Here is a 17322-nt window from a genome sequence, read left to right on the forward strand (position 1 = left end):
AGCCATGACGATGAACTGGTGCAAGAAGCCATGACAATGAACTGGTGCAAGAAGCCGTGACAATGAACTGGTGCAAAATGCCATGACAATGAACTGGTGCAAAATGTCATGACAATGAACTGGTGCAAAATGCCATGACAATGAACTGGTGCAAAATGTCATGACAATGAACTGGTGCAAAATGCCATGACAATGAACAGGTGAAATCAGGTGTCACTCCCTTGTAAATTTCATCGGTGATTCACCTAAATTTGCACCTATGACAAGTCACTTGCACCTATGATTCAACTCATGATCTGTCATCGAACATTTTGCTGGGATCTGTCATCGAACATTTTGCTGGGTTTTTACTACGATAACAATTTTTCCTTTATGTTATCGGAAAAATAGTAAAAATTAGTAGATTTTTGCAGTACTGGAACATACCAAAATGAAACATCATCTCTATTGGATCGATGGAATGGGTACAAATGCTGATGAAAAGATCGGATCTTTCACGACTTCCTTTGCATTGGTTCAAATCCTAATGAAAAGATCGGATCTTCCACGACTTCCTTTGAACCAATGCAAAAGATGACACGAAATCACGTCATCGCAATGAACCCCTTCCGTCAAATTTTGCTGGGATGTCGATCCATTCCTTTTAGTATCTCCCCCGTAAAACTTTTGATCTTAAATCCTAATAAAATTTTTTGTCGGTTCAAAAAAAATTGTTTAAATATACACAGGCTGAGGGTATATCTCTGTCGGCAAAGCCGACTGATACTTGTTTTTTTATTGATAAAAATATTAAACTAATAAATAGTATACGATACCTAAAGTCACCTTTGCAATACCAATTAAAAAACAGAGAATATTTTGTTGTCCAATGCACAAATCGTGTGTGTGTGTGTTTTCGATTCATCTTCGCACCCATTGTAGCTTGCGACGCACAGTGGTCCAGAAATCGATTTTTCTGGCCAAAACTCCAATTTCTTGTCGTCACTGATTGTTAATTTCTATATAGGTTTCGATAGTAAACATATTGAAACCGGAAAATATGTGAAAATATTGGAAGGTGTGGGCGTGGCGTGCTCCTAAAGACAATCATTTTTCGCAGTTTTGGAAATACGTAATTTTTGCAATTTTCTGCAGAAAGAAAAAGCTATTTCTCCGAAACTATAACAGATATTGTGTTCATTATTTTTTTTGGGTTGTTGCCCTTAAGATCCGTTTCAATAATTTAATGTAGCGTTTACACGAAATGAGCTATTTTATTTTTCCTCAGGTACGAAATTCCAAATTTAGTGGACTAGAACTTTTAGGGAACAGCATGGAACAAAGTTTCGTTTTCACAGAATGGTGCCTGAGAGTGGGCTGAAAGAGCCCATACATACTTTGTACACGACCCGTTCAGTCCGTTTAACATTTTTTTTAATGTTTGTACCCTCCACCATAGTATGAAGGGTTCAATTAAATGTTTCACTCCGTTTGTAACACATCGAAATATTCGTCTGATTCTATAAAGTATATATATTCTTGATCAGGGTAAATTTCTAAGTCGACCTAACAATGTCCGTCTGTGCGTCCGTCTGTTGAAATCAAGATACAGCTCACAATTTTTAAGATAGAGCTTTGTAATTTGGTATAGAATTTTCTATTACTCCTAGGATGTTTGGTATTGCAAAATGGGCTATATCGGTCCAAGCCTTCATATAGCCCCCATAGAACGGTACCACCCCATTATCGGTATTTTGAAGGTTTTAGCTTCATTATCACACCGAAATGGCTTAAATTTGGTACTTAGTCTTCGTTGGGGGTTTAAAACTTTCTCCCAGAATTTTGTCGTTATCGGTTCACGCCTTCATATAGGCCCTATAGAACGGTACTTTCCGATATTTTGAAGATTGTGACCTCAATATCCCTCCGAAATGGCTGAAATTTGGTATTAAGTTTTCCTTGGGGGTATAAGACTTTCCACCTGAAATTTTGTCGGTATAGGCCCACGTCTTTATATAGCCCCCATATAATGGTACCCACGATTTTCGGTATTTGTAAGGATGTGGCCTCAAATTAACACCGAAATGGATGGAATTTGGTATTTAGTCTTCGTTGGGGGTATAAGGTCCACGCCTTCATATAGCCCCTATAAAACGATACCTCGATACATCGACGATACCTACGACTTTCGGTATTTTGAAGGTTGTGGCTGTGGTTATACATTTATCTATCATCACAACGAAATGACTGAAATTTGGTAGTTAGTCTTTGTTGGGGGTATAAGACTTTCCACCTGAAATTTTGTCGGTATAGGCCCACGTCTTTATATAGCCCCCATATAACGGTACCCACGATTTTCGGTATTTGTAAGGATGTGGCCTCAAATTAACACCGTAATGGATGAAATTTGGTATTTAGTCTTCGTTGGGGGTATAAGGTCCTTCATATAGCCCCTATAAAACGATACCTCGATACCTCGACGATACCTACGACTTTCGGTATTTTGAAGGTTGTGGCTGTGGTTATACATTTATCTATTTTCTTACAAATAAACATTTTTGAAAATATTATTGAAATATTTGTTGCATACTTTTGCATATGTGAAGAAGTCAAAAATAAGCCCAGTCCCAAAATATGACATTAATCGGGCATTAATCAAAAATAGGGGTTGCATAAAATTCCGCTGTCTAGGTATTACCTAGACGACGCAATTCTTGGTACCCGGCTCGTTTAACAATGTCATTGTGGTTCGTGGTTCATATGATGCTGATATTCACCTCCGTAGGTCTTTTAAAAAATATTGTTCTCCAACACACCAAATACTTCCTTATTATATCCCTTCATTTATAATCGATAGAAATGTTTCTTTAATATCGATTATGTTTGTTATAATTCTCATCTCATTATTTTAGGTTATGTATGTACACTATCAATTTTGCCTCACACTGTTGCATGATGCTCAAACTCACATAAATAATATGTAGAAATTGTTTGTAATTGAACTTGAAAATAGTCTATTTCTGGCCTATGTTGATTCTACTTTCCTTCTTTATTTTATTATCACATCTCTAGTGCGGCTCTTTGGTTGATGTGTGCCTTGTTCTTTTGTTGTTTTTGGTTTGTGTTTTTTTGCTTAATTGATCTTAATAAAATGATATTTTATAACAATTCTATTATAATGGCAATGTTGATGTTCTTCTGACTATAGAAAAGTCTGGAGTATAATTTCTACACACACGTACATACCGTTAACGAACAATGAATGAAAGCTGCAAATCAGCAGATTTTCAAAAAAGACAATTGGCAAAAAGCTGCTTGCCTGAAGAGAGGGACCATGAAAGCATTCAAAGTATGCGGAAAGATTTACAAAAAAATGTTATTTGGATTACAAATTGCAAAAACTAAAATGGCTCAGATAGCACTTTTCGTGAAGTTATTTGTCCAATAACACGTGCCACGGTCTTGGAAGAAGTTGAGTTTCTAGTTATTAATTTATTGTAATATTTGCTCTGTTCCAGAACCTGCAAGAAGCTACTATATTTTACTACGATAACAATTCTTTCTTTATGTTATCGAAAAAAATAGTAAAAATTAGTAGATTTTTGCAGTACTGGAACAGACCAACCAATTAATTCATAATCGATTAGAGTAAATACAACTACGGCTTTATGTCTCCGCCTAGAGAATTTAGCAAATTACCACATTTTAATCTCTATTTCAATACTTCAGATATTGCAGATGGGTGCCGAGATGCAAAAACTCAAGCCTTATAGACATTAATACATTTTTAATGTGGGCGATGCCGTTCGGACTTGACAATAAAGAAGAGTTTCCCATATAATTGAGAATCGAGGTGCACTCATTGCTATGAGAGAAGTCTCCCGGGGGAAAGTATGTGGAAAATATATGTATGTATGTGACAATATTCCAGATTTCCAATTGTGTTCAAGAATCTATGAAAACTTTCCCATTATGCCATGTGACTCATAAACAATGTTTCTTTGATGATGGTTTGTCGTCATTTCTTCTTAAACAGATTCGGGCCGCCGACATTTGTCGCTGTGGTTGTTTATTGGTAAGGATAATGTCTTAATAAAACGCAGCTTTAATATGAAGTGACATCATTTCATTTGAAGTTTATGTGACACTTTGGAATTCAATGTCCTTACTATGCAGTCACTCACTCACACAGACTGGGAAGCGCGGCTGTGTGTACTCGTAAGCATTTACCAAGATACATACATGTACACTACATGACTGCGGTGTAGTACTTCAGTGAAAAGAATTCTCACAAGTGGTGAGTGAGTCGCTAATAGTTCTAAGCCATTTGGCGCCATTCAAGCAGGCGAATGTTGATGATGATATGTCTGTTTGGGGTCAGGTCTCGTTGACACGTTTTGTTTCTTTTTTCAACTTGCTTTAATTTAAGTATGTCCGGTCTTGTTTCTATTATTTTTTTTTATAAGAAGAATTTTATATATTCTATACTTAATTTGTGTCAAAGACGAATGTTGGTCTCGCCATGAGAAAAATGAGAAGGTTTGACGACGTTAATGTGTGTTTTGGTAGAATTTATTTAAGTGGAACTTCTTATGTAGTCTTGGCGAACCGATACCAAACACTTGTACCACAAAGCAAACTAAAAATAAATTCCAACCTCTCTACTCTTTTTATTTTCAATTTGGAATACAATGGTTTTCGATATATTTGGTCACTTGTTCATTCCATCAGTTTTGGGCTTCCTTTTTTGCATGTATTGTCCTTGTCAGCTTATCTCTTTCTAGTACGTACTTACTTACTTAGGTGACAATTTAAGGGAAATTTGTCTTATCAGTCGTAATAATAGTAGTTTTCCAAACATTTCGATTTTATAACAATTCCTCCCATCAACTACCGCAGAGTTCTTGGTGTCGCATTTTATAGCTTGTTCAAGTCGTCAGAGCATTACAGAGCTATCTGAGACAAGGTGAGCAATAGAAACAATGATTCACACGGTACTCTTGAACCAATTTTTAATGGAAGCTGCTTACACCTGGGAAGTTTTTTTGCGGATTCTGAAACTACAATGTTCATAGATGAGAAAAATAAAATAAAAAAAAAAAACAAGTAAAAAAGTCTCAGTCGGCTTTGCCGACAGAGGTATACCCTCAGCCAATGTGAATTGAAACTTTCATCTACGGACAGATCGAATGTATTTAGCGTCTCTTCAGAATTTTGTGGCCCTTTTTCAACATTTGAACTTGCCGGCAAAAATGTGGATAAGGAATTAACTCAAATTTTGAACTTTTGCGGGGGAGGTACCCTTAGGGAGGACCGATATGGGCCATTTTAGAAGTAAAACTAAATTTTGACAAAATATTAGGAGATCCAAAGTTTGGACCAAATTGGTTGCACCATTCAAGTGATATCGTCCTAACATGTTAGTGACATTTTTTAAATATTGGGGAGAAGTACCGGAAGTTGGGGACCGGTAATGCCCCATGAAACTAAGTTTGGATAAAATATGACGAAAACCAAATGTTGCACCAAATCGGTAGAACAGTTCGAGATCCACATATGGTGACATAGGGCTTTTTACACCTTTCGGGATGTTTTCCCAAGAAATATGGACCAGCTCCTGAAAAAACTATTACCGTCGGAGGTAGCGAATGCAAATCGCTTCAACAAAAATCAAAGTAATTCGATAGCAGGTCTTAAAGTAAACTTATCCGAAATTTTGTGTGGGAGGTTCCCAAAGGAGTGTACAAATATAGTCCATATTCGAACCTGATCTATATCTGGTAGATATATTAGGATGTGCAGAGTATGGATTACATCAGTCACTGCCTTCAAGAACTATCGTGCGCATAGTTCTTCCGAAGATTTTTGAATTTTTGTGAGGGAGGTACCTGAAGGAGTGGACCGACATGGTTTATCTTCGAACTTAAACTATGTTTGGACAAAATATTACGAAGGTCAAATTTTGGACCGAATTGGCAGATCAGTTAAAGATTTATCTTGCGCTCCTACCACTACACACGGTGTCATAGGGGCTTATTGCATCTTTCAGGTTATTTTCTCAGGAAGTGTGGACTTGCCCCTGATGAAACTTGTACCGTCGTACGGGGGGCAGTGAATACAAGTTGCTGCAAATCAAAGCGATTCGAGAGCAGGTCCTAAACTGAACTTTCCCGAAATTTTGTGTGGGAGGTACCCGAAGGAGTGGACCGATTGAGTCCATATTTAAACTTCATCTAAGTCTGGTAGAACTTTCACGATGTACAAAGTGTGGGCCAAATCGCGTACTCCCTTCAAGAGTTATCGTGCGCACAAATTTGTGGGGGAGTTACCGGAAGGAGTGGACCGATATAACCATCTTCGAACTTAAACTAAATTTGGGCAAAATATTACGAAAGCCAAAATTTGAACCGAATCGGTGCATCCGTTCGAGAGTTATCGTGCGCACCAGTCAGCCAGCCAGACAGACAGACGGACGGACATTGCTAAATCAACTCCAAATTGTCTGAAACACAATTCGTCCAAACATACTTGGGGTCTAAAACCATTATTTCGATGAGGCACATTTTGCACGTATTAAAGTATATATACCCTCGTTAGCATAAATGCTGAGGGTATAAAAATCGCCGGAGCGTATTTTTCTTGGAAACCACAAGTGCTATCGAAATGGAACTAGAGAAAATGTTGTAGCTATGAAAATTCTCTACAAGATTGACTTTTATGATACTTACGTAGGTTTTACCGTTATTGAGATATAGAAGTTCAAATTGGGACAATGCATTGACTGTATCGCTTCCTTATCCCAGGTGTAAGCACCTTCCATTTAAAATTGTTTCAAGATCACCGTGTTCACCCGCCCAGGTGTAAGCACCTTCCATTTAAAATTGTTTCAAGATCACCGTGTTCAATCCTTCCGGCCTCAATACGGTACAGGTCAGCATTTGTCTAATTTGGCTTCTTTAGAAAGGCAGAAAGAAAGTTTTATACTAAAATTCCACAAATTTCAATTATAGAAGAATACGCATTGGCTTCTATTCCAATGAACACTTGCAGTTTCGGTCACCACCTGGCCCCATAGAACGGTACCTCCGGATTTTCGGTATTTTGAAGTTTTCAGCCCCATTATCACAACGAAATGGCAGAAATTTGGTAGTTAGTCTTTGTTGGGGGTATAGAACATTCCACTTGAAATTTGTCGGTACATGTCCACGCCTTCATATGGCTCCCTAAGAACGGTACTTCCCGATTTTCGGTATTTTGAAGGTTTTACCCTCATCAACACACCGAAATAGTTGAAATTTGGCAATTAGTCCATGTTGGGTGTGCAAAACATTTCACCTGAAATTTGTCAGTATAGGACCACGTTTTCGTATAGCCCCCATAGAACTGTACCTACGATTTTCGGTATTTGTAAGGATGTGGCCTCAAATTAACACCTTTATATAAGAGGACACCTTCTAATCTTCTATAAAAATCGTCTAAAAAGAAACTTATTCGTCTCCTTCGAGAAAAAAGGGGACTTCTCTCAAATCAATGAGTGTATCCCTATTCATATTAGCTCTATAATATGGAACCTCGTTTTATGGTCGAGAACGAACGGCGTGTACAACGACACCACTTGTAAAGAAGATTTTATTGATGTAGACTATTTTATTGATGTTACCTACATAAAAGTCGTTCAAAGCAAAGTTGTGAGATTATCGAAGATCTACAAATTTTCGTTTGAGATTCCTTTCTTAAAAACTTTTGAGTTTTTGAAGGAGCTAACCAAAATTTATCCAAAAATGTCATGATGGAAAAACTTCGAGAAGGAAGAAAACTTATAGTGCAGGGCCTAAATAACCCGGTATTGGTGGCACCTACAGCTGTGTCGGACTGTTCCTTTGGCATCCCATCTCCCAGGTCATCCCAATCATCTCTTTGTGATGTATGATCCACCGCCAAGACACATGCGAAAGGACTACAGATGCTTCTGTCCGAACATCGAAGATGTCATACTATCGTAAATCAAACGAGAGTTAATCGTCGCAGCACTGAAAAGCTTAACAAGCTACCTTTCCCCGGTGAGGGATAACAATCTTGAAGCGATGTGTGGGCTTAAGTGCGCTTCTACCCTTTTTTATTTATTTTTATTTATTTATTTATTCCATAATGTAATAATTAAGCCTCATTAGGCCAATTTGTAAATACACTCTCAAAATATATTCAAACTTTCACAAAATACATTCCAATTTCCTGGTTCCCCAACCAAATGATAACATCAAGAAAAAAAGTTTTTTTTTTTTATGTTAAAAAGTCCGAATCAGTCAAGGAGGACCCTGTTGCAGTTCTCAAGGCGACGTTCTGACAGGTTTGAAAACTGCTCCATCGCTCGTTGCTCTTATGAGAACTATCGCGTTATATGTGGTCAACAAGATTTCTTTGTCTGCACCCCAAGTGCTTATGACTAGGGACTTAAGGACCTTGTTCCTACATCTCAGCTTGTGGCAGATAGCTGTGGCATGCCCTGACGATGTGAACATGCTGTCAAATCTTGGGGTAGTTAGTGGTCGGAATTCTGCTATCATCAACCAGGACATTCAACTCTGTGCTCATCTCCGTAGTTCATGTGGTGAACAGAATGGTCCGTAGTCTTAGTAGCGGATATTTGCATATTTCGGCTATTGGCTGCCAACCCAGAATCAAACCTATTTTTATACCCTCCACCATATGGAGGGTATAATTAAATTTGTCATTCCATTTGTAACACATCGAAATATTCGTCGGAGACCCTATAAAGTATATATATTATTGATCAGCATAAAATTCTAAGTCGGTCTAACCATGTCCGTCTGTCTGTTGAAATCAAGATACAGCTCGCAATTTTTAAGATAGAGCGTCAAAATTTGGTACAGAAGTTTTTATTACTTCCAGAATGGTTGGTATTGAAAATGGGATATATTGGTCCACGTTTTGATATAGCCCCCATAGAACGGTACCTCCCGATTTTCGGTATTTTTGAGGTTTTAGCTTCATTATCCCACCAAAATGGCTGAAATTTGGTATTTAGTCATCGCTGGGTGTATAAAACTTTCCACCTGAAATTTGTTGGTATAGGTCCACGCCTCCATATAGCTCCCATAGAACGGTACCTCCCGATTTTCGGTATTTTGAAGGTTGTGGCCACAATAATCCACCAAAATGGCTGAAATTGAGTACTTAGTCTTCGTTGGGGGTATAGAACTTTCCCCCAGAAAATTGTCGGTATAGGTCCACGCCTTTATATAGCCCCCATAGAACGGTACCTCCCGATTTTCGGTATTTTTGAGGATTTAGCTTCATTATCCCAACAAAATGGCTAAAATTTGGTATTTAGTCATCGTTGGGTGTATAAAACTTTCCACCTGAAATTTGTTGGTATAGGTCCACGCCTCCATATAGCCCCCATAGAACGGTACCTCCCGATTTTCGGTATTTTGAAGGTTGTGGCCACAATAATCTACCAAAATGGCTGAAATTGAGTACTTAGTCTTCGTTGGGGGTATAGAACTTTCCCCTAGAAATTTGTCGCTTAAGGTCCACGCCTTCATATAGCCCCCATAGAACGGTACCACCCGATTTTTGGTATTTAGTTATCATTTTGGTATTTAGTCTTCTGGTATTTAGTCATGAAATTTGGTATTTAGTCATCGTTGGGTGTATAAAACTTTCCACCTGAAATTTGTTGGTATAGGTCCACGCCTCCATATAGCTCCCATAGAACGGTACCTCCCGATTTTCGGTATTTTGAAATTTGGTATTTAGTCATCGTTGGGTGTATAAAACTTTCCACCTGAAATTTGTTGGTATAGGTCCACGCCTCCATATAGCCCCCATAGAACGGTACCTCCCGATTTTCGGTATTTTGAAGGTTGTGGCCACTATAATCCACCAAAATGGCTGAAATTTGGTGCTTAGACTTCATTGGTGGTATAAAACTTTCCTCCAGAAATTTGTCGGTATAGGTCCACGCCTTTATATAGCCCCCATAGAACGGTACCTCCCGAATGTGGTTATTGTGAAAATTAGCCACATTTTTTTTACCGAAATTGCTGAAATTTGGAATTTTGTCTTCTTCATACACGAAGGGAAATTGTTCCATTTTACTTCAATACAAATCGTGGTGGAGGGTATAACAAGTTCGGCCCGGCCGAATTTAACGCCGTTCTTACTTGTTCTACGTAGGTTTCATGCTGCTACAACAAAAACAAACCAGAGTAGTCTTCGCTTAGTTACGTTCAGGATAGTTACGTTCCTATAGGGCAAGGATCGATGACAACGTGCAAATTATCCGACCAGCCTGCGGCACAGGCCCGCACGACACACTGCGCCTTTTCAACTACCCTGCCAAACCTACTCAACTAACTCCAGTAGCTTTTATGGTTACATCCCTTCGAAGCAGCCACATTCCTAGAACTGAAGATAGATAAACCCAAAGTCAGATTAGGCAGGAAAACGAAAATACAAATGCTGTTAAAACAAAAAGCGACCAATAATTAAAGCATAAATAGAATCCTTAATGATGATCTAACACCGTGAACTGTTACAAGTCCCTTCCTAGAATCAGCAACTTAAATCCGACTGACCCTCCACTCTGAATACTTACCAATCTTAAATCATTCCGGGTTTAGAGTACATATGTCCAGAATGCAGGCTGGGACCGCATAATGCAGCGCAACTCTTTGATTACACAGTTCATCCAACCCTAGAGATTTGTGGCTCCATCCTATCGAAGTCTCCTTTGTCCTTCAGGGGGATGTTCGTGCAAAATAGTTATACCCTACACCACACTGTGGTAAGGGGTATTACGTCTTTGTGCATTTGTATGTAACATACAAAAGGAAACGAAATAGATCCATAGTTCCTTTTGGGGATATACATATAATCACTTTCTGAGTCGATTTATGCATGTCCGTCCGTCTGTCCGTCTGTCCATGTATTTTTGTTCGCAACGTACAGATCGCATTTTTTGTCCGATTCAGCTGAAAATTGAGGACTACAATTTTTTTAGCCATAGGAAGAACGCTATTGCTTTTGGTGAAAATCGGTTCAGATTTGGATATAGCTCCCATATATATTTTCGCCCGATTTCACGTATTTGTTGCACCAAACACGCTATATACGTCAAATTTTGATGAAATTTTGAATGTGTGACTGAATTCGGTCTACAAATAAGTGTGCCAAATTATATCGAAATCGGTTCAGATTTGGATATAGCTCCCATACATATTTTCGCCCGATTTCACGTATTTGCTGCCCCAAACACGCTATATACGTCCGATTTTGATAAAATTTCGAATGTTTGACTGAATTCGGTCTAGAAATAAGTGTCCCAAATTATATCGAAATCTGTTCAGATTTGGATATAGCTCCCATATATATTTTCGGCCGATTTCACGTATTTTCTGTATCAAACACGCTATATATTTCCGATTTCGATGAAATTTAGAATGTGTGGCTGAATTCGGTCTAGAAATAAATGTGCCAACTTATATCGAAATCGGTTCAGATTTGGATATAGCACCCATATATATTTTCGGCCGATTTCGCGTATTTGCTGCTCCAAACACGCTATATAAGTCGGATTTCAATGATATTTGGAATGTGTGACTGAATTCAGTCTGGAAATAAATGTGCCAAATTATTTTGAAATCGGTTAAGATCTCCGATTTATATTTTACATATTCACAGTGGTGTAGGGTATCATATAGTCGGCCCCGACCGACTTTGATCCTTTCCTTACTGGTTGTTTTTTGAGTTATCACGACTAGCCACCGTGGTACAGTGGTAAGCACATCCACCTTATACTCAGAAGGTCTGAGGTTCAATCCCTGAGCAGAACCTCTACAAAGTGGTGTCGTAAGACACGCCGTTTGGACTCGACATGAGCCAACATGAATCGGCGTGCGCTTATTAATTATTAATATGAATGGAGTATCCCTTGTCCCTTCGGAGATATTGTGGGAATCTATGTATGTATCCCCACTAGCGGATCAGTGCGTAGAATTTAGAATTAATTAAATTTTTTTAGGGTAGCCTCCGTAGTTCAGTGACAATCATGCCCACCTTGGACACAGAAGGACCGAACGGAAAATCACATTTTCGGTGCTAATAAATTCCCTCGGTAAAACCATCCTTTCTGGCTATGAAGAGTTGTCTATGGTGTTGAACTATTTTAGAAACGCCATTCGGAATCGGTAATAAAGATTCCCATATCAATGAGATAAATATAGAATCGGGCGGTACTCGTTGAGAAATGAAAAGTCATCTCTTGTATTTTAGTTGGTTTTTTTTGAGTTGGCTTGATATTATAACAGTTGCTTTTATATCGCTTCGATCTTCTTTTATATTTTGAAATATGTACGTATATTTCCATTGGAAATCATGCTCAGCAACTCATTTCGGTAGGGGGGACTATATACATATTTTGTTTTACATTTTTCAATTTCATTTATCACACATCATCATCACCAAAACAAATCATTAGTGAGCCACTCAATTTAAAGAAAAAGTAGCATAATTCTGAATACTAATATAAAAAATATATTTCTCTCACAGTTTTTATGAATAAAACACGCGTTTACAACAAAGAAAGACTGATACAAGCGGTAGCAAAAAGACCTAAAGGGGTGCCCTTAGTCACAGTATCAAATCATCATTCGTGTTTTGATGATCCCGGCCTATGGGGTATGTATAACCAATAAATACAGAACAATACTCTAGCAAAAATAAAATAATTCTCCAATTCACACTTTAAAATTTCTTCCCAGGTGTCCTGCCGATACGCTATGTCTGTAATACCTTTAAAATACGATGGTCTATGGCTGCCCATGATATTTGTTTCACGAACAAATATCATTCATTGTTCTTCATGTTTGGTAGGTGTACCTAGCTCTACTGCTTACTTATCGGTTATGCTTCTTTTTGTTGAACTATTCTCTATGTTGTGTTTATGTTTGGTCCTACAGGAAAATGCATACCGGTAATACGCGGTATTGGTGTCTATCAAGATGCCGTTAATTTGTGCATACAAAAAGCCAAGCAAGGCCATTGGGTGCATGTCTTTCCCGAAGGTAAGGTGAATATGACCAAGGAGGAAATGCGCCTGAAATGGGGTGTTGGTCGTATAATTTACGAATCTCCCAAGGTGCCCATCATTTTGCCCATGTGGCACGAGGGCATGGATGAAGTATTACCCAATGTGGAACCTTATATCTTGAAATGGGGTAAAAAGGTTACGCTGAACATTGGAAAGCCCATAGATTTAAATGATTTCATAGATGATCTGAAATGTAGGGGTGTTCCGGAACCAGAGGCCAGAAAATTGATAACAGACAAAATCCAAGAAGTTTTCCACGTAAGTTTTGAATGTCATCAAAATTAATTCAGATCTGGTCTAATAAGTCCTTCCTTTTATTCTCGTTGCAGCATTTACGCTTAGAAACCGAAGAGCTACACAAGAAACATAAGTAGTGTCATAAGTCGATGTTTTTTCTTCCTCCTCGTTTTTATTAATCGGCATCGTCGTATAAGTAAGCAATGCAGCCTACATGTGAATTCTCTGTTTCTCAAATAAGCTAAGAGAAAAAAGAAACAACATGCGCTAAACTGAAATCATAAACAAAAAACGAATAAGAATACGAATCCCATGGAAGCATTTGTTTCAGTTTTTTTTTGCCATAAAGTTGACTATGATTTGAATTTTTCATTCTTTTTAAAATACATTAATAATTGTGTCTAGATGTAATAACAACTGCATAATTACGGCAAATTATATTTTGTACAATTTAAATAATGCTTGTTTTTATGTTAATATACTGTAAGCTTACTGTGGTCAACAAAAACAATGATTCTTGTTATTTATTAAATAATAAAAAAGATTGTAAATAATTTCAATGAAATGTAGCAATGAAGAAAACAGAAAAAAAAACAATATCCCCTCGACTATTTGGTTTTTATTTGCGTGAAGTGCAGAAGGGAACACTCTTTGGGAACCAATATTTTTTTGTTTAGAGTAAGTGTATTGCGGGTGCCAACGTGGTTAGCATCCCCATAATATGAATAGGCGTGTACTCATTGATATGAGGGAAGTCTCCCTTATGCCTTCGTTGATGTTTGTGGGAACACATATGTATGTATTTGTATTGTTCATATTCAAAGAGTAGAAACTAATTTATTATTTATGTATTTACTTAGGTGAACCTAAGTCAAATTTAGTCCCTATAGCCGAGTAACAGAATACTAGAGTGTTTTTAAAAAATCGATGTCTGATTTTTTTTTGAGACACCCACTAAAGTTTTTAGTTTTGTTAGATTTTAATATTGCCAAAATTTGAGCACAATCGGAATATGCTAACACGTGCCACTGGGGCCTCAACGTTTCCATGGGCCCTTTATATAGCTAGTATTAAAATCCGACCCGATTTTCAAAAAAAAAATTGTAGGATTATTTGTTTAGCCACAGAAATAAACTGGTAATTTCTCATGGATTGGACAATAAATGTGGCCTTTAGAGCAATTTCGTGAAAATTCACCTTTGGCCCCAACAAATTACTATGGAAACTTTGAGACCCCAGTGGCACGTGTTAACATATTCCGATTGTGCTCAAACTTGGCAATCTTAAAATCTAACAAAACTAAACAAATTAGAGGGGTGCCGCCTAAAAAAATCCAACATAATTTTTTTCCCTTTGAGTTAAAACCAGTCTAGAGAATACATTTCATGGCGCCTCGATCTTCTAACATAGTATTTTGGTTTCTGACACTATGTTTAACAAGAAGAAGTTTCCCTACACTTCACTCTTTTAAATCCACTTTTAAGAAGGGAAACATCTTAACATATTGGGTGCCACCGTGGTGCAATGGTAAGCACATCCGCCTTGCTCGCTGAAGCTCGTGGGTTCGATTCCCCTGCTAGGCAACAGATGTAAAACTTCTCTGCAAGTGGTGTCTTAGGACACGCCGTACGGACTCGGCGATAAAATGTAGGTCCCATATCATTGAGCTAATATGAATCGGGGTGCACTCATTGATATGAGAGAATGCTGCCTTGTCCCTTCTGAGATGTTTGTGGAACAATCTTAAAATATTTCATAGTCTGTGTAATTGGTGGAATTTAATACATTTAACAAAAAGTTTACACCATTTTCCTTCAAATATTCCAAGTTCAATCCTATTTTACAAAAGTATCCAAGCAACATTCTATGCTACAGTGTTATGTCTTCTGACATTCGTCAGAATTCATTTCAAATAAAGAAAAACTGAGCAGCACAAAAAACAGTGTTAATCCCTATCACTTTGACATCTCGAACTGAAATAACCATTCTCTGAGGTTTCTTTTACACAAGTCTTCGCTATCAATAAGCCAGGGGAGACGATAAGTTTAGATGCTGAGGTCTTTGAACCGATGGCTATACGTGAGCAATCGGTTCTTAATTTGTTATGTTAAGCCTTTAAATATTTCACAGTCTTACACCCCAATGGATCAACCGATTTGATGCAAACATTGTACCTCGTAATATTTTTTTCAAAGTTAGTTTAATTTCGGTCCTCTCCTTCGGGTACCTTCCCACAAAAGTTTTGGTCCGAACTTTGAAAATCTTAATAATTCTTCCAGACATAGATAAGGTTTGAAGATGTACTACACATCGGTCCACTCCTTCGGGTAGCTACCCCATCAAAAACCATATGCTCCAAGAATCCTTACCGGCACCAACTAAAATGACTGATGAGAATGATAACTTACGAAGTGAGTATCTAATTTGTCAGATACTGTGCACATCGTTAAATGTCTTCCATACGTACATCAAGTTTTAAGAAGGTCAATATCGAATACCCTCGGGTACCTCATTTCCTTATTTCTAGTTGAAAGATGAATTATATAAGTCCTCTCCTTCGGTTACCTTCCCACAAATTGTTCAATATTTTTCGCAAATACGGTGGGAATGATACCACTCGAAGGGAGTAAAGGATTTGGTCCAAACTTTGCACGTCGCAATATTTCATTCAGACATAGATAAGGTTGGACTATATCGATCTACGCGTTCGGATACCTAAATTTTAAAATTTTTCGCAAAAGTGCAGTTTGAGTACATTGGTTGGATCCTATTACTACGATACATTCGGGGGGAAGGTCCATACATCCTGAGACAATTGCCCAATACTTCCAAAAATCCCTGCAGGCTCACGATAACATACGAATTGGGTATCCGATTTGGCCGAAACTTTTGGTGAAAATCGGTTGAAATTTGGATATAGCTCCCATATATATTTTCGGCCGATTTCACGTATTTTCTGTACCACACATGCTATATATGTCCGATTTCGATGAAATTTGGAATGTGTGACTTAATTCGGTCTACAAATAAATGTGCGAAAGTATATCGAAATCGGTTCAGATTTGGATATAGCTCCCATATATATTTTTGGCCGATTTCACGTATTTTCTGTACCACACATGCTATATATGTCCGATTTCGATGAAATTTGGAATGTGTGACTTAATTCGGTCTACAAATAAATGTGCGAAAGTATATTGAAATCGGTTCAGATTTGGATATAGCTCCCATATATATTTTCGCCCGATTTCAAGTATTTGCTACACCAAACACGCTATATACGTCCGATTTTGATGAAATTTGGAATGTTTGACTGAATTCAGTCTAGAAATAAGTGTCCTAAATTATATCGAAATCGGTTCAGATTTGGATACAGCTCCCATATATATTTTCGGCCGATTTCACGTATTTTCTGTACCAAACTCGCTATATATTTCCGATTTCGATGAAATTTGGAATGTGTGACTGAATTCGGTCTAGAAATAAATGTGCCAAATTATATCGAAATCGGTTCAGATTTGGATATAGCTCCCATATATATTTTCGGCCGATTTCACGTATTTGCTGCACCTAACACGCTATATAAGTCCGATTTCAATGATATTAGGAATGTGTGACTGAATTCGATCTGGAAATAAATGTGCCAAATTATATCGAAATCGGATAAGATCGGCCCCGCCCGACTTAGATCCTTTCCTTACTGGTTTGTTGATATAATTAATCCAGCTCAAGGTCATACTTTAAATATTAATTTTTATTTAGGCATCAGTCCCATGGTCTTAATATGGTATTTCGAGTTTCTAGAGGTTAGAAAACATTTTTACAAAAAACTGTCTTTATAGGTCTACTGCCCGATTTGAGCTATTTTGAAGATTTTATATGCGTTTTCGGCCTAAATTGGCTGCAATTTGGCATTTATGGTTCTAAGTGGTTCTCAACCAAAAATGTGAACTTGGCATCTCGCCTAAATATAGACCCCATAAGCGGTACAA

General features: G+C 37.7%; 1 protein-coding gene across 3 annotated transcripts in view; it reads left to right on the forward strand.

The window, feature by feature from the left end:
• Positions 1–13890, forward strand: part of Taz (tafazzin, phospholipid-lysophospholipid transacylase) — a 32774-nt gene extending 18884 nt beyond the window's left edge. For all 3 annotated transcript variants that reach the window (XM_073956441.1, XM_073956442.1, XM_073956443.1), the window contains 4 exons: positions 12553–12681; positions 12765–12872; positions 12963–13351; positions 13423–13890. In XM_073956441.1, the coding sequence (XP_073812542.1) occupies positions 12553–12681; positions 12765–12872; positions 12963–13351; positions 13423–13467 (671 nt within the window). In that variant the 3' untranslated portion in view covers positions 13468–13890. The remainder of the gene's footprint in view (positions 1–12552; positions 12682–12764; positions 12873–12962; positions 13352–13422) is intronic.
• The last annotated feature ends 3432 nt before the right edge of the window (positions 13891–17322 follow it).

This window comes from Musca autumnalis, unplaced genomic scaffold (assembly GCF_047663935.1).
Source record: "Musca autumnalis isolate F117 unplaced genomic scaffold, ASM4766393v1 scaffold_5, whole genome shotgun sequence".
NCBI classification, from domain to species: domain Eukaryota; kingdom Metazoa; phylum Arthropoda; class Insecta; order Diptera; family Muscidae; genus Musca; species Musca autumnalis.